This window comes from Periplaneta americana, chromosome 3, assembly GCF_040183065.1.
Source record: "Periplaneta americana isolate PAMFEO1 chromosome 3, P.americana_PAMFEO1_priV1, whole genome shotgun sequence".
NCBI classification, from domain to species: Eukaryota; Metazoa; Arthropoda; class Insecta; order Blattodea; family Blattidae; genus Periplaneta; species Periplaneta americana.
The window spans coordinates 71,360,641-71,384,042 of record NC_091119.1 but is presented as its reverse complement, the minus strand read 5'-3'; the positions used below and the strand labels follow the sequence as shown (position 1 = coordinate 71,384,042).

At 35.1% G+C, this 23,402-nt stretch overlaps 2 protein-coding genes and 1 long non-coding RNA gene across 4 annotated transcripts in view; 1 reads left to right on the top strand and 2 right to left on the bottom strand.

The window, feature by feature from the left end:
- LOC138696158 (PR domain zinc finger protein 15-like) overlaps positions 1-3,952 on the bottom strand; it is a 150,845-nt gene extending 146,893 nt beyond the window's left edge. The window contains exons 1-3 of the mRNA XM_069820732.1: positions 3,819-3,952; positions 3,573-3,637; positions 961-1,146 (exon numbers count right to left, since the gene is read on the bottom strand). Coding sequence (XP_069676833.1) covers positions 961-1,146; positions 3,573-3,637; positions 3,819-3,840 — 273 coding nt within the window. The 5' untranslated portion in view covers positions 3,841-3,952. The remainder of the gene's footprint in view (positions 1-960; positions 1,147-3,572; positions 3,638-3,818) is intronic.
- LOC138696161 (uncharacterized) lies at positions 3,783-10,151 on the top strand. The gene is made up of 2 exons (XR_011331261.1): positions 3,783-3,820; positions 6,913-10,151. It is a non-coding gene; the product is annotated as an uncharacterized lncRNA (long non-coding RNA).
- Positions 10,152-11,608: 1,457 nt separating this feature from the next.
- Positions 11,609-23,402, bottom strand: part of LOC138696159 (stromal cell-derived factor 2-like) — a 45,506-nt gene continuing 33,712 nt past the window's right edge. For both annotated transcript variants that reach the window (XM_069820737.1, XM_069820738.1), the window contains one exon: positions 11,609-12,323. In XM_069820737.1, coding sequence (XP_069676838.1) covers positions 12,143-12,323 — 181 coding nt within the window. In that variant the 3' untranslated portion in view covers positions 11,609-12,142. The remainder of the gene's footprint in view (positions 12,324-23,402) is intronic.

The following is a 23,402-nucleotide window of genomic DNA, read 5'->3' as shown; positions in this document are numbered from 1 at the left end:
AGGTTTAAGACCTCTCCTAGCACTTCATAATCATCCTATCATAATAGGGGCAGCATAACTCCACCTTCCAGGCGCCCCAACCTCAGACATGGGTTACAAATAAACCATTGCCAAGAGAGACCAGAACTGTCAAATGACAACCTGATGACATTGGATAAAAAAAGATTAAGTGACACTATTACAGACTATCTCATATATGCAATATTTGCAGTTCTATAGATATGGAATATGAACAAAATCCTTTCACCAGTCTACAAGAAATCGTACATAAACTAGCAAACATGCTAAAACTACTTTCCCAGCGTCAGTATGTTTCCCTGTAACTCTCGAAATCGATTTTTTTTGGAGAACCACAATACTAGCATTCCTCTTTATACTTCATATAATAAAGTAGCTATTAAAAAAAAAACCTAATGCGACTAATGCAATAAGTTAAGGAAAATGGGGAATTCTGCACAATGTGGGCACATGTGCTGACAGCTAATTAACAGGAGACTGAGGATTCTGACAAATTTTGAGTGGCCTCCATGAGGGGATAGATAAGTGACAGGAGGTTGAGAACTGTGACAACATTAGAATTGGTTAGATGAGGGGGGGGGGGGAAATTAAAGTGAGTAGGCCTATAGGTTATACACTGCATTGTCACTTTTTCTTAATTTCAGACCAATTCTAGGAAGTAAAAAAAAAATATCTAAATCCTCATATTTTAAACATCACGCTACTAAAAAATAATGTTTTAGGCAATTTTTGCATCTAAAAACACCATGTGCTCTTCTCGTACAGAATCCTCGATCCACCTATAAAATAGGTTATAAAATTGTACTAATCAAATTCAAATTGTTTTTCATGTAGGCCTATTAATTAAGTAGAGGTAAGATTGTGTACAAAATGTAAGTTTCATATGGATGTACATTATATGTAATAGGCTAGGTCTAATAGGCCTATTATATTTATAATTACCCTTAAAGGAAAGTTGATAGCAGGATGAAGCATTTGAGTGTGTTTGGCTATAAATGGTCCGAACTGAACACTTCGTGCAAATGGAGCTCTTGCTACTACAGTTGTTGAGTTATCAGCTAAATTCTGCACTTCTAAATTAGCAGGCAAAGTTAATCTGGCTCGCGATGGGGTCTTCGTATCTTGAATCTGAGAAGCAATTCATTAGAAACAGATAACATTAAATTAACATTTCATAAATACAGCAATTAATTAGGCTAATTAGTTATGGTTAATACATGTAGGCTACTATTCTAACATCAATCAAATAGTATGAAGCAAAGTTAGACCTATGAAGTTTAGGCTATCATTTAGAGTGCTCATACCATGCTTAACATATGAGTCCATTTCGTTCACAGCAAACTAACAGAATTGTCCATTTACATAGTACAGAGTTGGGCACAAATAACTGACCTGCCTCATCTTACTTGGCCTGAGACTAAACTTTTTCCTAAATTAATTAATGTGATATAATGAAAGTGAAATTAAACAGTAGAACTGCTGAGTGTGGGAGACAAAATGGCTTCAGTATACGAGAAAGAATAGTTTCACATATGTCAGTGTGAAAGTCTGGCAAGATGAGGCTGACCAGTTATTAGTGCCCAACCCAGTATTTAGGCCTATAAGGTTTTCTACAGCACGCCACACTGAAGGTTTTTTGACGAAAAAAGTAAAAATGGTATAATTTTCGTATGTAAGATAACTTAGAATGTGAAGAATTCATATACAGAATGTCTGTCGACTTGAAAACATACTAAAAAATAGCTAAAAATTGGAAAGAAATGATCCATGTAAACAACCTAAAAAGATTACTTAAAGCGTTAAATAAAGAGGTAGGATACATCAAAATGAAATTGAATATCGGAAAAATATATATGCATGGGTCATTCAATAATTAGTGGCAACAATGTTTGTATGTGGCGCTATCAGTGGTAAATGATGCAAGCTGATAACAATGAGAAAGAAAAGCATCTTATGTGTGTTATCTGTGAGTTTGAAGACAATATTCTCATTTATAAGATAGGCTATTTGTAGTGAGTTTAATTTGAAGATTGTTATCTGTAGCACTCTAAAATATTTAGCAAATACGAACAAAGATGCTTCATTGAAATTCAGATTGCAAGAGGCAAGAATGCTTGACAATGGCATACAGCATTACTAGAAGCTTGTGGTAGAGAGACTTCACCATATCGTACTGTGGCTAAGTGGGCACATGCATTTCACAGCAGGAGGGAAGATGTTCATCAAAAACGTGGAGCTGGCAGACCGTAATCAGCAAGTGAATGCTGTAAGAGAGCTGTTGGAAGAACACCGTTGTTGGTTATGATTTTGACGGAATCCTTCTCACTCATTCAGTTTCTGTCGGAAATCTTGTGAATGGTGCATACAGTTACTTTCTGGAACACCATTTACAACTAGCTGTGCGCCATAAAAGTCTAAATCTCCTGAATTCTCATCCTATTGTGCTACATAATGGTGTTCACTCTCACATAACTGCCCCTGTGGTTAATTTACTTCGCAGATGAAATTGGGAAGTTCAGGAGCAAATTCCATACTCTCCAGATATGAGTCCATGTGATTTTGTCGTTTCCCCGAAAATGGAATTACCACTTAGAGAAGTTCGCTTTAGAATCAGACAGGCAATTATAGCAGCAGTAGAGCAGTCTGTTCGAAGATTAGTACAACAAGACGCTGTGGATGGCATCTGTCGTCTCCCTCAGGTGTGGAGGCAGATTCATGTTGGAGAGATTACTCCTGGGCACTGCAACAATGTGACTGTTCAAAAATGTTTTCTTTGTTGTTAATTCAAATGTTGCCAGTAACTACTGAATGTCCCATGTATTTCGGGGATTGTGAAGAACGTATAATTCGCAATTTTGAGAGAAGAAAATTGTCAAACGTGCTATTTTTTCATGAATAATAGAGTTTGATGAACGAGGATTGTAAAAATAGCGAAATTATATTGATAAACTTACCGGAAAAGTTGAAATATTGCATGAAACCTAGTGATGTAGATAACCTAAAAATCCGTGAAGTGATTATTTAACACGTGGATTGGAAAATAAAGAGGTAGAACGCTTCAAAATAAACGCAAAATGCACATTTCACTTCACTTAGTGCAGAACATACTAAAAGCCTAAACTAACCTAACCTGTCATAGATTTGTAGCCTATATGCAAGGCACATCAAAAGCCGCAAGGGATTATTTGAGTGACAGGTCCTTCACAATAGCCAATATTTCTTACATGGTAACAATTATTATTAGCGAAGCTAACCTAACCTATCGGTAAACACAAGTTTGTAAGTTTCGGTGTCGCGTGCTGCAGAAAAGCCTGGAACTCATGGTATTAGTTTGAAATACGTGTAAAACTATAATTCTATGAACTTCTACACATTGAGTGAAGAGTAGACATTATGCCATGATTATGAACGTGACGTTTTATTTTCTCTTCACATGCTATCTATCCTCTGTGGCCTCTTACTCGCTTTCGTGTTGTCCTCTTAAATATTTCTCAAAATCTGGGACAATAAAACCTCTATATTACTCTTAATCAAAGTATTTACAATTTACTTACAGGTTTAAGCTCCCGAAGGAATGAGCATGATTCTGTACTATGGTTACGACCGCAAACATTGCAACCTAAAATTAAAATGCATACATAAATATCCAACACATGACCTAACCTACACCATCCAACCTTCAGTGCACATGTAAACAATGTTTAAATCACCAAGTTTTCGTCTTTTGTGAGAACGAAAAATCGTAAAATTCTGAAAAGGTGGAAGGAAAAGGGTTATATATTGTCTGCGACGTTTATTACCTGTAAGAATTGATTTCTGCATATTTTCACTTTTAACAGCTATCTTATGGGTCTTTTTTTTACATATTATATTATATTATAAATTATATTAGTGCCTATATTACTTGATAAAATAAATACAAACACAATTTCGTATTCTACGAAACTATGAATTTCTTTAATGAAGAAATGGCGGACTTTGCTATGCTGTAGCATGATGTCACATCCGCCACACCGATTTAATATCAACAAAAATGAGAGGTATTTGCAGAGATTTGGTAATAAGCACAAATCACACACATGAAGTAGTTTATTAAATGGTACAGTAACATTATTACATTATATCATTAATAAAATACTGAGCTGTAGGCCTACAACATTTTTTCTTCTGTGTCAGAATGTGTAAACTGTTTTATAGCCTTAACAGTACCGGTAATAAATATTTGTAATGACATTATTCTCACAAATTGTATAATTTGACATTCATATTTGTTATTGCAGGAGATGCCTTTCCCTCACTTTAAATGATAATGCTACATTAGGATCTGAGTTAATACTTGTAGGCGTACATTGATCTACGTGAAGGAACCTGGGAAATCATAAATGCTGGTGCACCGATGATGGGAATCAAATGGAGATGGTTTTGAATTACTGTAATAATTATACTGTAGGAGAATATGTATTATATGAAATTATGTGGAAACTTAAATTGTGTTATAAGATAGTGTTGAAACTTTCAATTTTTCAACTGTCTATCTTCAAACATTCACTCATGTCGAGTAGGTTAGATTTCTTGCTTGAAAGATGTGTCCCATTGCGATCTGTTATATTCCAATTAAGATACCAATTACAGTAATCAATGTACACATTTGTGATTGTACAACTACAGAAACTCGTTAAGAGATTGAGAATATCGAAGCAAGTAAAGTGAAATGAAAGCATTGACATTATAAAACAGTGAAAGGGGATTAAAATGAATGGGTGCATGTTGAAGTTCATCAGATTATTACCAGCATTAACCCTAGCCTTCACTATTTTGGTGTTTTGTGTGACGGTATGCATTGATACTTTCAGCCCCTGGTTTGTGATATTCATTTTTATGTCTATCGAAGTATATATTAATTGGATAGCCATCTATGTGGTTAGTTACATAGATGTTGATACTGTTGAGAGTAATGAATCACTGCTAAATGACAGTGATGCTGGCAACAGTAGGCCAAGTGTGATAGTAGACTTAAATTCGAGTTCACCTGCAGTATATAGAAATAATTATGATAATTGCAACAGATGGCAAAACGAAAACCGAAATTACACGAATCCAAACATTTGTTCACAAAATATAGATATTAGAAAAATATGGTATTGCCCGAAATGTCATACAAACACGCCTCTCTACTGTCATCATTGTCCATTGTGTAAGAAGTGTGTTGTTTTTCGTGACCACCATTGTCTCTTTCTTGGTGCTTGTATTTGTCTCCAGAATATGGGCCACTTTATAATACTCTGTACTTATGTGGGCTTGGTCAGTATATATGTGAACTCTCGCTTGTTTCCATTTTTGTGCAGTCATTTTGAAACACAAGAGGAAGGTGTGACAACGCTTTGGCATCTAAGTTCTCGGTGTTTCTTTCCTGTGGCACTAGGAAAGTGGCTATCAGGTCAGGAGGAGTTGTTGTTCCTCTCACTTGTAGCACTATTTGACGTCTTGGTTTCTACTGCCATATTCACATTTGGTTTTGGGATGTATCATTTGTATCTTGTTGTTACTGGACAGAGTCAGAGACGTTTGAAAGGTATTAAGGAATGCTATGATGTATTTTCTAATAAAAAGATAAGTTTTACAGAGTTAAAATATAATTTTGTTACTATGTTTGGAAAATGGGGAGTACTAAATTTCTTATTTCCAGTTGTATTATTAAAAAACATATTACATCTTAAATATTTTCGAAGAGAATTCAAGTTTCATTGAATAGATCTAATAAAATGTTGTAATTCAATTTTCGGTAATTTTCAAGATTCGTTACACGGAAGTGACGTCACTTAGATATCCCCTCAACAAACGTTGTCACATACCTCAGGATTTTTAAAACATCACTTCGAGAGACCATCTAAGAAATAACATCAGCCACTCCAAGGAGTGCTTCAATTTCTTGTTTGCGTAACACTTTACCGTTTTCACACAGATCAGCAAATGTTTTAGGTACTTTGTTTTGCAAGGAATACATTGACACTTGCAGGTTTGCATTGAAGCTTAAACCTATCAGGAGGTAACCTGTTGCAGGTTTTACAAAATACTCTTCACTAGAAAGGAGAGAATAGTACCTCTGTTCAAGTATTTGTTTCAGACCAGCATATGCACTATTACGCTGATTATCATCAGGCATGTATTTTAATTCAATGATAATACCAACGCCATCTTTGTACATGAGGGAAGTGTGGTTTTTTCTTTTCTTTAGTCTCAATTTCAGTGGCATAGCTGTAGCCTGCACACTTGTGCTCACTCTATTATTATTATTACATGCCTCAGGATATCTAAGTGCTGTCACTTGCATGTAACAAATCTTGGAAATTATCCAATTTTAATATTATTAAATGATTTGGAATAATTCCATTTCAAGAAAAATACATTTCTTTTTATTTTACAGTATTATAGTTGTAAAAATTGTTTTCGTATGAAATATTTCAGAATTGATATTTAATATGTTTTAAATGCCCAGTGGAAGACATCTCGAGATTTTTTCTTTTCTTTTCTGCAGTAAATGTTCAGCGCATCACTGCCACTTTGTAGCAGAGCCATATTGTAAAAGCTGGTCTTTTACGAAAACATTCACCTCTGCCACTTCGTAGCAATGCAGTATTGTATTTTCCCTAGGCCAAAAATACAATATGGTATGGCATTGATGTGCTGAACTTTTTTTTTCGTGCTGTTTATATAAAGATCCTCAATTTTTGTAAAATATACTGCAATAATTCTAATGATCATTGATTCAGACAAATTCTTAAAATGAGTGAATATAACTATTCTTAATATGTACCAAAAATGTTTATAATTCTAACACATGTATGCGAATAAGAGAAACGTAATTTATTAATTAGTTTTTCTTTCTTGCATTAGTACGTCTATATTGAAGGGCCATTAGGGAAATCCAGATCTTTCAAAGAATCCTGAACACAAGGAGCACAGACATCAACAGGACAGAGACCACTACAAAATCAAACGTATAGAGATGACATCAGAACACATCTTGGAGGAAGGGAGAAAAAAAAAACCATTCTTGTCTTTCTTCTGTGACTTTAGTCCTTGAAGTTTGACCTTAGCCTCCTTTTGGGCTTCTCAACAGAAAGATTTTTTTACAGATGTGAGGGTGTTAATTCCATGCACCAACCCGCAATCTGATGAACTCTGATATCAGGGTTACTATATCTTAGCCGAGAGGACCTTGTTTTCAGGTGCTGGGCTCTTGCCCTTACCCTTCCCGAAATGGGATAGGATTTGCTGGTTTCATTATCAGAAAAGAAACCATTAAGTCATTAAAACCAAGAAAGGCAGCAGACAAAATTACGGTATCTATGGAGAACACATACAAGAATCATATGAGGAACTAAAGGAAATGTGGACAGAACTAATAAACAAATGCATGCTAGAGGGTCAGATACCTCTAAAATGGAGATCAACCACCCTCAAAGTGATATACAAAGGCAAAAGAGCCCCAAGCAGCCATCAGAGGAAAAGCCATTGAAGCTGCAGCAATGAAAATCCTAACAAAGATTGTGGTGATAAGAATATACACACTAGCAGGTACACTAATCTCGAAGCATTAACGTGGTTTCTGGAAAGACAAATCATAGAAGCACTGGTTGACGACATCTTTTTTTTTTTTTTTTTTTTTTTTAAATTTCAACCGGCCAGAGGCCTTTTCCAAAGTTATCTATTTTTGTTTTCTGTTTGTTTACATTTGTTTCCTTCTTTTTTTTTACTTATACTAATACAATCACAACACCCATGCCCGAGGCGGGACTCAAACCCACAACCCTTCGGACCAAGCGATAGGGACATGCCGTGCCCCTACCACTTGAGCCATCCGGGCCGGCCATCCAAACAGCACTGAGAACCTGGAGGAAAGTACTACATGGTATTCATAGATTTCCAAAAAGCTATCGATTCAGTAAACAGAAAGATCCTAATATCAAAAATAGAAAATATAATAGACAACTGACATCAATCATTACGGAAATCCTAAACACAAACAGCCTAATAATAACAGACTCCGTAGACAAGTCCAAGCCACTCAAACTAAAGGAGCAATAGAAGTAGACCCACTCAGTCCTATAGTACTTAATATATTCACAGCAGATATAGTCGAGTATATCAGCAACAAGGAGGCAAATTTGTGTATGTATACACACACAGGGTATCTTCAACCTTTAAGGTCAAAATTATACAGATGATAGAGGACTCTTAACTGAGCATTTTGACATGAGGAACCAGTTGTCAGAAATTGATATTTCGGATGCCATGAGATCTTGAAAGTGTGTGTGAGGGATGTTTCTCTAAGCTGTTTTAATTTGCATAAGAAACAACTGCTTGGCGTTTCCATGGTGATATTTATTCCTTACAAAATTTCATGCGTCATTGTAATGCATGTATTGAGACAGGTGGTCGCCACTTAACCACTGCTGTGAGCTCTTAAGTTGTTGCTAAGAGGTGCATGTTGTTTTGGAAATAAACATTAAATATCTTATTGTTTGTAAGAGAATGTGATTGTAATGCTGCCCACTTCATATCCATGATCACATGGGCAACTGATTCTTATCTACCTGTCTCATTGTACAACAGACACCAGGGATATTTAAGAATGGAGCAAAATTTCATACATTGTTTTGGATGTATCAAGGCTGGTGATAACCACTTTGAACAGTTGCCATGAGATATAAGTTGTTTATGTGTGTAAAAAGTTAAAGCAACTTGCAAACAACTGAAATATGGCAGCAAATTTAAATGTGTCCCTGTGTCCAAAATATCCCTTATCTCCCGTACAATTTCTTTGCACTTTTGTATCATCTTCAGTGAAATAATTGAAGTGACTCCATATTCTGTGCAATAGACACAATATGACTGTAAAATTGGCTGAAGTGTTGTTCTTTATAGTTTTCAGCATTGTTTTTAAGTATGTGAGGTTTGCTAATAATTCCACATTGAACATAGTAATACATGAATTTCATGTGACTTATAATAATTTCCCTTAAAGTAATTGTATTAAAATATTAGCTCAAGAAGCTGTTCAATAACAGACGATAGGGTTTGTAAATTAGTGATACTGAAGATAATGATTCTAGTCTATTGTGCAGGTTATTGAAACCATCGTTGACCTCAGCGAGTTATTAACTTATCTATACCCACGCTGTTATAACTATGCACCTTACAACATTGCATAATGTTGTTAGCAAGAGAAGTAATGTCGCTACAATGACCACTATACCACAGCTGACGAGTCCTTCATATCAATTCTGATGCCTGCTATCTTTATGCATGAGTTATCAATGTCTAAACGACATATTTTAAACTAACACAAATTACGCACGTAATAGTAACACCATGCAATACAACATACAACAAATGACACAGCAGTGATCCTCATAGCAGCAGCAGTAGTTGATAGAAAATGCTACCTTCTGATTGGTTCAGAAGACTACTCGAGTGCATAATTACAATGGTTGGAGTATATAGTTGAGCACTGCAAATTGTACATAGCATTAGCACAGTACAAATGATAAATATGGCACTAATATGAAATAACATCTAGCTTTGGACAAGCTATAGTAATACTCAGAGATGTACTATTGATATTTAATGAGGTGCTGGCACTTCTTTACACGATGTCATGTTATGTTCTGAACTGTGATGCAAGCCATTGCTTGTTATTTCTGTACACAATGGTTTTATACACAAGTTTCAGCAAAAACTTGACTTTTCATTTGAATTCTAAAGGTTTCACTCAGGTATTTGTTCAAGAATATTGTTCATGTCAACATCTGAAGTTAATCAGCGCCAATAATAGTGATTCTTTTGTCATCAAGATTTCACATATGAGCTTGGTACAGTAGTGGCAAAAAAAAAAAACGGACCAACGGAATAATCAAAGTCCCCGGAATGAGCCACTGCGCATGCCACACCTGCATTCACAAGATAGCGAGTAATCTATTGAAATTGTTATAGTTTCGACTGCTGACGTAGCCCATTTCGAAAGCCATTAGAAAATAAGCTGGTAAAATTCATGTTCTGGTAAAATATCGCTGCAATCGAAAAGTAATGGGAATAAATATGAATAAGGAACAAAAAAAAAAAAAAAAGTTTCCTTCTCTTCGAACCACGAAAGTCTTAGTACCAGTCTATCACACTCTGAAGTGAACAAGGCTCTGAAATCAGCTACAAGGATCGGTTCGTTCTTTTTTGCCACTACTGTACATAATAGTTTTCATATTTTTAATGTGTGATTGATACGAATATCTTTTCATTATAACAATAATTTTACGAAATCTTCACAAGTACATAGGTCTGTGCCTACAGACAGCTTCTTCTTTTTCTTCTATTTTATACACTTGTTTTTACATTAATTTTGTAGCTTCATTTGGAATTAATGTAAAATGTTTTAACTGTTATTACAAAATAAGATTCATGTAACTATCTTTATAATGTTAATGTTGCACTTGTCTTTCATATTGTAATAAACTGATTGATTCTATTTAGTGTTGTTTTAGAACAAATTAGAGAAGAAAAATTCGCTCTGGTAACCATTGTTATCATAACAGATAAATTCTGTAGGACCAAAATTATCTTTACATAGATTCTTCACCCAACGATGCATATACATACTGTGGAATCTCAGTCACCAAGTCACTCAATTGAGTGCGCTTCTTGTATAATGACAGTTGACTTAATACATGTCAACAATTTATCGAACATGGAATAAGACCACAAAGGGAAAAACACTAGAGGAGGGGGATTCGATTCGATGCTGTGGATTGAACTTCGGCATAGCTCAGTGGTTAGAGTGCTTGGTACGTAGAACCAAGGACCCGGGTTCGATCCCCAGCATTGGAGCGAATTTTTCTCCTCTAATAACCATTGTAAACAGCATTTGTTAATATTAACTCTGAAATTAGCCTTATAAAAGAATTTAAGAAAGGAGGCATTAATTCAGTTGAAGCGAAACACCTAGTACTAGAAACAATATTAATAGTAAATATCCTTCTGAAACCTGACTTCATGTTTTTACTGATGGTGCTTTGCTGGATGGTCATGATGGTGCAGGAGTGGGAGGCATGTGTAATAATATTTTTTTTTAATTATTATTTTACAAGGCAGTTGGGAAGATGGAGAGATAGAAGTCATATACACTGTTCTTAACAACAACCTAGTTCAAAGAATCAAAACATTCTCCTGAGCTGCTGTCCAGTTCACCTCATACATCCGAGGCATACAGCTCCATAAGCTTAATAAGAAAGAATCGTGCATGAGAACTACTCAATCCCAGTCCCATACCAGATAATCCAAGGAATTCTGCTGTAGCAGCTTTTTGTCTCCTGACTGGACATGACTGCGTGCAAAATACCTGCATCAGATTGGCATTATTTCATTACCAAATGGTGTTATGTATGGAAGAGATGAATCCATGGACAGAAATCATTTAGTCAGTCACAAATCTCTGCCAAACAGTCATAATATCTAAGAAAAATATTGGTCTGCAAGACAACTGAAGGCTTCATTGCTAATATAGTTGAGCACAGGATAAAAACAAACACAATTGAGCTGTACTTCTCATTTATATTTATTTCAAGTCTGAAAGTTCAAAACTGAATGAAATCGAGGATATTTTGTAAACCTACGAAACATTTAACAAGTTCATCTTAAATATTCAGTTCATTTATAATTACATACAGTTTAAATAATACTTGTTCACCACTTCTATTTTACAATGACCTTTGCATGTACAGTTTTGAGTGACATACAGATTACAAAACTAGAGCTAAAAATGACAGCAGGTATGCCAATCATAATGTTACAGTATTTCTATACTCCGCAAAAATGCATAAAAAGAATGCCCTTATCTGCAAGAGGTGAAGGCAAACAAACTTGTGACATATTTTGAGCATGAACAAGAAATGTAATTACATAATTCATTGTGTTCTAAATCTCTTATTCACGTGAATTCATTCAACATAGAAAGTTTAAAGCTTTTAAATTTATTATATTTATTTTATATTTGGGGTGCTACTAAATGACTTTATATACAAAATGTTTCTTAAATCACAGAAAAAAAATGCACTAACAATATAAAATTATCCTAAAGTTCTGTGTGAGGTTCATGATGCATTTGTTGTTTCGGATTAAAGTCACTTGGGTGTATAAACAATCCTTCCATAGCTTGCCAGTAAACATGGTTTGCCCCAGGAGATGCCACACCAACAATTTCAGACTGCCCATTTATTGGACGTCCGTATGTCCTTGATGTTGCTGACAGATATCTGTAAAATGCAAACAGTATGTTAATAAACTTGTATAAAAATTGTTACAATGAACACATCATAAGTTTATTCCAGCATGACTCAGAATTGATTTTAATTGCCTGCTTATGCGCAGTACTGGCTCAATGTGCATTCCAACATGACTTGAACTGATTCAGAACCTGTTCTGAACTCTCAGTTTCCTGTTCCAACATGCATTGGTTCCTGATTAAGAGCATGAACTGGGAATTCTGTATTGCTCATGCATGCACAAATTGTTTAATCTGAGGTTAAGGTTAGAATGCTTTGAGACTAGGCAGGTTAAAATTAAAAAAATAATCAGTCATAAGTTGATTTGGAAGGTGATAGTGATATCTTTTATGACGAATTAAGTTCGGAAGATGAATATAATTTTAATGTGAGAAGAAACTCAGAAGGCTATGAAAGAACATTCAAAACACATTCCAACAATGTAAAATCCCGAGCTGGTTCTGAGAGCATGCTCAACTGGTGAATGTGTCGAAATATATGTTAGTATTAAGTTGTGTTTCCACTGATGAAGATCCTCGGGACTAGAAGAGATGGTGGTGCACAACTTCTAATCCCTAGATTGTGCACCAATATGCCTAAATTAAATCCCAATGCATATGAAGAGAAGGCATATGTCATTGTTGACAGTGAATCGTCTGTCGGATGGGGATGTTAAGCCTGGCAGCCCCCTTGATGCTATTTGACAGGAGTAGGCTATGTGCCAGCACTGGGTTTCCCCTTCTCCCTTTCTCATCATCATCATCACCCACTCCATACACTACACTCACCCTAGTACATGACATGACTCTCAACAGATACACATCATGTGCAACGTGGCCTGCCAAAGTGGTGTGCAACAGTCCTGCCATCCATCTGCTATATGCGGAATCCGAATCACATGAAGTGAAGTGAGTAGGCATTGGATACATACATTTAATAACACGTTAAAGATAACATGTTGAATTTGACTTGTATATGGACATTTCAACTCTCAATTGACTAAACATATTGACTGAGGATGTTCAAGTTAACAGTTTTAACATGTTGGCGTGTTTTCCAGCACCAGTAGAAAACTTGATAAGTCAATTCATGTTTGTGTGATATTAATACAGCTTGGCAAAATTCGTATAGTTTCCATGAAAACACCTAACTTCCGATTTCCGAAATGCATAAAGTAGGAGAACTCTATATAATTTTTATACGATCCTTACTTTCGACTATTGTTTAAAGTAATGGAGTGAAGAAGAAAAAAAAAATATGCAATTTTTTTTGTAGGATGTGCCTGTAAAAGAATACAGAGACAAAACAAAAAAGGCCGACAGTTTTAGAGAACTGGAAATATTATTTAACTGTTCTTGAGAACACAGACAAAATCGAATCCCTCCATTCACAGTATAGCCAGGAACTGCAAAAAATTAAAGAAGCAGGACGTCTGGGAGCAGAGTGGACAACATACACACATCCAAATGGTTTGCATATGAGACAATGGCTATGCATATTTGTTTAAGCCACTATAGTTACATGTAACAAAAGGAATATATCAACTGTTAAAAGATATGTACACTATATTTGTTCCAAGCCCTTTGTTAAAATAGCTCACCAGGAAAAATCAATAAAATAAACGCACTTTTGTAATTTAACCATCTCTTCTACATTTTGCTAAAGCGATCGATTGAAAGTATACGAATTTAGCGACTTTTGCACTGCTTGTTGCAAACTTTCTAAAATTTTATTGATATTGTCAACTATTGTCATGTTTGAGCTTGCATTCATATCGGGTATTATTCAATTGGCAGGTTATTGTAGGCTATTTTATTTTCGTTTTTAATATGTGTTACAATTAAAATATAGGTTTTCTGTAAAATGATGCTAGTCTGTTACATAAAATGAAACGTAGTAATTCTGATGCAAAGGAACAATTTTATTTTTTAAAGAAAAGCACATGTAATGGGCAGTGAAGGTAATGGTGAAAATTAAACAGTTACATCTGATTCTGAATTAAATTTGACAGATAAGGAAAAGGAAATCCCTTACTTGATGTGGCAGCACAGTGGCAGTCCTGGGCTTGAAACAGAAAGAAGCAAATAAATACAAAGTCTAGGGTTTGAAACAGAATGGAAGGAAATAAGTTCAGACTCAAAATATATAGTTTTAGTGACATTCCCAATTGCTAATCATATAGTCAATTCGAACATTTCGGGAATCAATATGAATGGTAAAAAATTATTACCAGTATTATTATTACTATTATTATAGTAGAGCATCGATTATCCGAATACCGATCAACTGAAATATCGGTTAACTGAAAGTGTTCCAGTCGGCAAATTAAAATTTACATGCGCACCATGTAGAAGTTTTGCTAGCGCTGTTTGCGAGATTTAGAGGCAAAAATACGAGTCCAGCTCTGAAGAAAAAAAAAAAAACTTCTTTTACTAAACTGTATACTACTTTAATGACCATTTTGAACTTGTCAAATTAGGCTAGTCAGTTCTCTGTGTTATTTGTTAAAATGTGTGATACAAAATATATACTGTATGTACAGTTTTGTGTTTAATATCAGTGTTTCTTTGTTTCATACTGCTCCTATGACACCGGTATAATTTGTTTTCGTAAATGATCGGTTATCCGAAAAATCAGTTATCCAATCTCCAATTGTTTCAGATAATCGATGCTGTACGTATACTATTATTATTGTAAAATAACCAGTATTATCTTCTTCTCCTGCTGCATATCTCCCTGCTGGTTTCCCTTTTTTTTTATGGTGAGTCCTTTGTTAAATGATTGTCAGTACATCCCTAGATAAAATTACTTGCAACAGCATGCAAAGTCACAGCACTGCTCGCAGTCACTTGCTGTTATCAACTGTTGTGGTACTGAGTGCAATGACACATTTCTGTCTATTGTTGTTTTCATGCGCCCAATGCAATAACAGTAACTTTTGACACTACTAAATCACAACCCCATAATAATGCCAAGATAATACAAGGAAAAATAATTTTATTCTACATTATTTTGTACTGGTACCCTATCAATATGAACTAATATGAATTACAATTTTTAAGATAAAATATTGGCAAATTTAAATAACATCTTACATGGTATACTTATATTGATAATTAGTATTGAATTAATGTGACCTGAATAAAAAATATATTGTAGTCGAGTGTGCAAGTCTATAAATAGACCACTGGGTGACAATGGGTTAAAATCACAGGGCCTGCTATAGTAGACTAGGGAAAGAAGGTCAAGTTTAACATGTTTAGAAGTGTGGACAAAGTGTTAAATGAAATAGCATTTACATGTATAATCAACATGTTGAGATGTTAACAGTAAACAGTTAACATTTAACATTTAAGGCTCGTCTCCACTATTAAACATTTAACAACATATGTTAAATGTTAAATTGTTTACTGTTAACATCCCAACATGTTGAACGTGTTAATGATAATTTCATTTAACACTTTGTCCAACTGTTAAACATGTTAAACTTGACTTTCTTTGCGTAGTCCACCATAAACAGTCTATGAGATTTTAATGTAAGTAGTGTCTTATTTTCAAACCTTGGATAATGGACTGAGATGATCTGGCTTTTGTAATTATCTCTATTGCTTGTTACAAGGCCTTGAAAAGGAAGAAAATGAAAATGTGGGTGTGGCAATATCTTAGTAAAAGACACTGTGCAGAAGACATTCTAATCAAGCTTAAAGTTGAAGCTCGATTTGGATTTAAAAACTTGCTGAGAATGTCAGAACACGACTTTAATAATGTAGTGCTGCAAAAATACTTCCTGATACACCAAAGAAAGTCACAATTTAAGAGCAGCCATTTCATCTCAATTACAAAAATTATAGCGCGATTGATTATCATAAGACCTATGACTTGATAGATGTTAAAGAAGCAGGTAATATCATATAATTATTCTTTCCGAAGTTTTACGAACGTTAACATACATCACCAAATACAACCATTACTGACCTCCACATAGCATTAACGTTTAGCGTATGACGAGTGCGAAAACTCTGTATTGTATTCTCGAGAACAATTAAATAATAATTCCAGTTCTCTAAAACAGTCGGCCTTCTTTGTTTTCTCTCTGTATTCTTTTGCAGTCACATCCCATAAACAAGGCCTTTCCATCAGTGCATTAATTTTATTCTAATGTATTTTCTTTTGTCCACTCCATTACTTCGAACAATTTACAGCCAACACCAAGGACCAATGATAGTATAAAAATGATCAATATACACGCCACAAAATCGGAAGTTAGTTGTTGCTATGGAAACTGTACGAACTTTGCCAAACTGTACCGAGGCTGCATGAGCAAATGAATTGACTTGACATGTTTTCCATTGCTGTTAAAAGTGTTAACTTCAACATACTCAGTCAACATGTTAAGTCAATTGAGACTTGAAATGTCCATATACATGTTAAATTCAATGTTTATCAGTGGAGACGCAGCTTTAGTTTGTAAAGGTGTTCTGAATTGCTTGTTGGAATATGGAATAAATCTATAAGTAGTGATTCAGAATAAATATGTTTGTGACAGAAGCAGACGGCTGTAAAATTTGCCCACAATGTTAAGAACATATTAAAAACAAACATTATAAAACAAGGAAATTTACAAAAGTTATTTCATCCCACCCTTTCACCTGTGTAGTAGTAATGGGAAATTACTACACTGTGCCCCTTTTTGTTTTAATGGAGCTTTCAACTGCAGATATTAATATTCAGCATATAAATTCAATGTAAGAGAGAGATGGCCGATAGATTTTGCCTGGAGCCCCTATTAGGCACAGGGTTCTTTCACATGGCATAAATCTATAACTTTGGGCTGCCAGCTTTACACCCCTCTTGAAGGAAGCCGTGCTAAGGATATCATTCCATTTTAAAATCCAATGCCCTTGGCCAGGTTAGAACCTGCACAACACATCATCTTATCCAGAAGACCAACTTCAGGTGATTCCTATGACAAGCATACTATGAAACAAGTAACCATTGAATCCCTGGAGAGGGTGAGTATTAAATGCCTGGACATTTGAGTGTGCCACTATAAAAGTAAGAACAGACAATAATGCGACAGGTTTTCTTGGGATTCCTATTTCCTTGCTGTAACTATACAATTTTTTCTTATTTAACCACTAGGAAACTAACAGAAATCTCTGCTGGTACCTAAAAATAATAATGCTCGAAAGCAAGAAGACAATTATAAATAAACAACTTTTAAAAAAAGTAGTAGCTTATTAAATTGTTTAGCACTGCTTAAATGACATTTATGCTCGACCATGCCGAAATGTAGTAATTATACACCTGGTAGCAGTCCTTTAACGCATGTCATTAAAGTACACCTACTCATTAAAGTTCAGGTGTTTTCAGCCAATGACAACTCAGCTTACAGGTGTTCAGCCAATAACGAGTCAGTTTTGTGCCGTTATAAAACCGCAAGTATCGATTATTCTCGGATATGCATCAAAAGAGAATTAGCGAAAAGTCACGGAGGCTGGAAATCCAATACTGTCGCAGAAGGTTATGTTCTGTTACTATAATAATTAGCGTTAATTGTAAATAATATTCAAATAAATTCAATTTGTCATCTCGTTTTTCAATGTCGAATTCAATAATCAAAGTTATACCAAGTTTACCGGATTACACAAGGTCAATGACATTATTGTTCCTCAGAAAAAATCAATACTTTCGCGTCTGCGCACATCTCACAATTCACGACCTAGAACAAAGTCACTTCCAATCTTGTCAGATACAAATAAAATGTATACATCTGAATACTGTAATTTCAAGTTAGAAATATAGTTGAGTATAAAAAGTCGTATGAAACTCTCCTATAATGGTAATTAAGAAGCTCGTATGAAAATTATGAAACTCGCGCTCGTTTCATAAACATCCATACTCGCTTCTTAATTACTATCATTATAGGCTCGTTGCATAATGTACTATTAAGAGACAATCAGTTATTTCTCTATTACACACTTAATTCTGAATTTCGAGCAAGCCAACAGCTCTTATATGACTTCCACGAGAGATGGCACCACCATAAAATGTCCAATTATATGCAAAATGTCCATAAACATGTAACCCTCATTAACCTAAACTGACATAACAACCAATTTGTCATATATTTCTAACAGATTATAATGGTAATGAAATTCATGTGCCACAGAAGATTATCTAAAATCTGTTCTTCTGTATAATCTCTTACGACTATGTACCTACTGCAGTATATAAATCGAAATAATACCACAAAAATGTGTCACCTGAAAATTCTCAGCTCAAAAAAGATTTTCATTATAATAGTGGCTCTTCTTCAAGGTGGATCAGTGATATAATTTATGATGTTTCAAATGAAATTACACATTACTCTGAAACATTTATAGTCCGAATTTTATGTCTGCAAAATATATTTTTTTTTTTATCCAATGCCACCAGGCTATCTTTTCGACATTTCTGGTCTTCTCTCCTGGCCGTGGCTTAATTGTAACCCACTTCTGAGGTTGGGGCGCCTGGAAGGTGGAGTTACATTACCCCGATTGGATTCGGAACACCTCAAAATCTGTGCTTCATTGGCTGGTCATGATAATATCTTTGAAAAATATTGGGGTGCAAGAGGTCAAATGACTTTATTGTCAAACGCCTGGCATTAGAAAACAACAACAACAACAACATTACCCCGATGATGTGATAGGATGATTATGATAATGTGGTGCCAGGAGAGGTCTTAAATCTAAACTTAACCTAAATTCCAGACCATGGACGAACACAGGAATAATCCCCTTTAAGGAAAAATTCCTGTGCTCTAACCGGGAATCGAACCCGGGACCTCATGAACTATAGCCAGAAGCTCTGACCACTAGACCATGAGGCTAGTCTGTCTGCAAAATATGAAACTATATTAAAGAAAGCATAACAAAAATATCATGCAAGACAAAGTTTATAACTAAAGAACTAGGTCTATTTTAAAACATGTAGAGCCATATTCATAGCACGGGCTTCCGGTGGATGATCAGCGAACTAACGTTTTTCATATTCATAAACCAGTGTTAGCGATATGATATTATATGAATCCTGTACAAGTAATCAGTTGATAGCCGGGGCTAGTTCAGCACGCTCGTAGCGCGGCCTAGCGAAATATCTATGCATAGCACCCATATAGCCCAAATTTTATGCCTGCAAAATGTGAAACTATATTAAAGAAAGCATAACAAATATATCATGCAAGACAAAGTATATAACTAGTGAACGAAAAAATATTTATATTTTAAAACATTTATAGCTCAAATTTCATGTTTGCAAAATATGAAACTATGTTAAAGAAAGCATAACAAATATATCATGCAAGACAATGTATATAACTAAAGAACAAAAAGATATTTATATTTTAAAACATTTATAGCCCAAATTTCATGTTTGCAAAATGTGAAACTGTGTTAAAGAAAGCATAACAAATATATCATGCAAGACAAAGTTTATAACAGAGCTAGGATTCAAATGTAGTAAAGGCTAATATTTTTAGTCAGTATAGTTTATAAACATGAAAGCCATGCCCCCCAATCCTTATACTTGCCATTCTTATCATTCAGTACTTCCATTAGTTAGCGCTATGGGTCTTTAATCCTCTTAACCACCACTTACAAAACAGCGGGGATTTAGAAGCTGCATTGTGACCAAGTTCTCTGTTCTTGCATTTCGAGTCTTGTGAACCAGGCTTGAAACCTTCTTAACTGGATCACATCAACTCAACTATACTCTGCATTATTCTTAACTCTTACTACATATAAATCCTAGCTCTATTTATAACTAAGGAACATAAGATATCTAATGTAGTGAAACTTATGTTAAGTGGTTTGGAATGACCTATCCACATACTGTTAAATTATATCTCATTTTCTCAGCTTCTATCAAACACAGATTAATACAGTTTTTGCTATATATACACCTCACTCTTCTTATTTAACATAAGGATTTCTTCTTAGACCTAATATTTTTAAAGAAACAACAGGAACCTGATACTCTCTTTTTTTTTTAACTTGAAGTACGGTATTTAATTTAAAAATCATCTCTCTCATAATTTCAATAAAATTACAGATAACTCATGTTAAAATTTAGAAAATTTCTGTCAGAATGTCTGACACAAATTGCAATTCTTTTGCCTAGTAGATGCTGAGAAAATGCATAATGAATTGAGACAAATTTATTCGGGAATATGGCATTCTGAATTCCCTTAAGCAATATCAGATTAGTTGTTCTTTTTATTTATTTTATTTTAGTAGGTTATTTTACGATGCTTTATCAACAGCTTAGGTTATTTACGTCTGAATGATATGAAGGTGATAATGCCGGTGAAATGTGTCCGGGGTCCAGCATATTGGGTTGAGGGAAAACCCCGGAAAAAACCTCACCAGGTAACTTGTCCCGACCAGGAATCGAACCCGGGCCACCTGGTTTTATGGCCAGATGTGCTAACCGTTACTCCATGGGTGTGGACAGTTGTTTCCAGTTTGTCTTCTATCATATATTTATTATCATCGTTGTCACCACCATCACCATCACTTTCGAGGAATATTACAAAATAAATATATTTGAGATAATGTTGATTAAATTATCCCATTTCCAATAAAAATTTAACATCTTTCACATATTTAATAGGCCTGTACCCAGTTTCCATAGACGAGACATTGCACAATAATCCGAAAGGATGAAAAAATCGGCAAAATCAGTAGGCAAAATTATTTACAGAATATAATTCTCGTAAAAATCTTCAAATTACACTATTTTATTAACTTTATATTATTAGCCATATACAGTCAACTCTGGATATAGTGAACATTTGGCTATAGTGAACCTACATCGTTCGTCCCAACACGCATACATTAAAAAATACATTAATATTTTCTGTTTATACTGAACCCTCGCTTCGGCTATAGTGAACCTTTAAAATTGAAGTTTCAAGAGTTGTATCCTGACAAATTCTTATTTGAAGTCAGACCTTATGTATAAAATTGAAAGAATGTATTCAGAACAATATTCTAATTCTCTTACTCCTTTAATCAAAGGACAAAGGTAGGATTAGTGATTCCTACTAAATGAATTGTAATGTAAATCCAGGCAACGCATAACGACCTTGCCTCACTCCACCGTCGAAGGGTTGCCATTCTCTCAGGCACACTACTCTACCATTATTTCTAATCCTCCACCGTCAAAGGGTTGCTTTTTGTTCTCAGAAACATTTCCATTATGACGGATAGCATCGAAACAATGGAAAATGATATTGTCTTCTTTTATTAAAAAGGGACAGACATTATGTCCAAAGCATAAATTAAGGCAAGATTCCGATGGCTTTCGAACTCCAACTCCCTCCCAGTTTACATTAAGTGACCTGGGAAATTCCGAGGCTGAGTACGCAGTCACACTATAACAGTGTTTGTCATTTCTACCTGATCAGTCTGTTTCTAGTGTTCGAAAGTGAATATACTGTATAAAAATGTCGAAGCGTAAAGTGTTTTCTTTGGAAGATCAGACGAATATTATAAGTGACATTTAACATGGTCTTTTGCAAGAAGACGTGGTCAGCAGCATAGTTTAAGTAAATCAACTGTGAGTTACAGTATACAGTGTACTCCATTCCACAAAAATTAAATATTTTAATTACTGTATAGTATTTCACTTCTTGTTCACAATTTCATTTATTCCTGTTATTTAAGGTTAGGGAAGTGACACTTCGGATTTAGTGAACGAAATGTGCAAGTCCACAGAGGTTCACTATATCTGAAGTTGACTGTATTAATATACACCATGGTTTAAAGTTATTGGACTATTTCAAAAGGGTGTATTTTCATCAATATTGAACATAAATACATGATCTTACCACCATTTGAAAGAGGGGAGTTCGAAGTTTTATACTGACCTTAGATGCACTTGCTGTGAACCCCATGTGTAATACGGCAGACAACCAGGCGGTGATCCCATCTTTGCCAAACCCTCTCAAGCATGTCTTGTATCACGTTCCTGATTACTTTGTTAATGCACCTTCTCAATTCGGCCAATGTCGCTGAAAGTGGAAGTATGTAAACACTGTCCTTGACGAAAACCCACAGAAAGAAATCACACACTGAGAAATCCGGTGAACGGAGTGGCCATGTGCAGAAGGTGCTGTCTGCATCCGTTGCACGACCAATCCTTCGACCTGGTAGGTGGTGATTTAGAAAAATTGGCTAATGCCACAACTAATGGACAAGGAGGAACAGGAGTTCATTTTCCAACCAGATGGAGTCCCTCCACATTGGGATATGGAGGTCCGGAGGTACCTAAATCAATATCTACCGGGTCGATGGATTGGTCGTGCAATGGGCGCAGACAGCACTGTCTGCACATTACCACCCCGTTCACCGGATTTCACAGTGTCATTTCTTTCTGTATGATTTCGTCAAGGACACTGTTTACATACCTCCACTTCAACTGACGTTGGCTGAATTGAGAAGGAGCATTAACACAGCAATCAGGAATGTTACACAAGACATGCTTGAGAGGGTTTGACAAGAATGGGATCATTGCCTGAACACCTGCCATATTACACGTGGAGCTTACATTGAATGTATATAAGATAACTTCCTGCTTTTAAATGGTGGTAAGATCATATATTCAGGTTCAATATTGTTGAAAATATAGCCTTCTCAAATTGTCCAATAGTTTGTAACCATGGTGTATATTATTTTCATACATGTTACAATTGATTAACAAACAGATATTGCTTTTGGGTGGCTTAAAACTGTCTTGCTACTCGGATAGATTAGTTTCCTTCTCTTCTGCTTTTTCTTCTTCCTCCACTGAAGATGGAAGTTCTGTTGCAATTCTAGTAGATTCTGGTGCTTTCAGAAGATTAACTACGTAAGTAGAGAATGATACCAACAGTTTCCTTGGAAAATGTTTGATAGAAGAAATAAGGGGCTTGGATGTTAGTAGAAGCCTTTGGAAAATAACCTCATTTGTAGTAGTTCTGAAAATGTTTCTGGAGTGAAGTTCTTTGTAGGATTTTTATATTCTTGTTTCTTGCGTCTTGAGCTT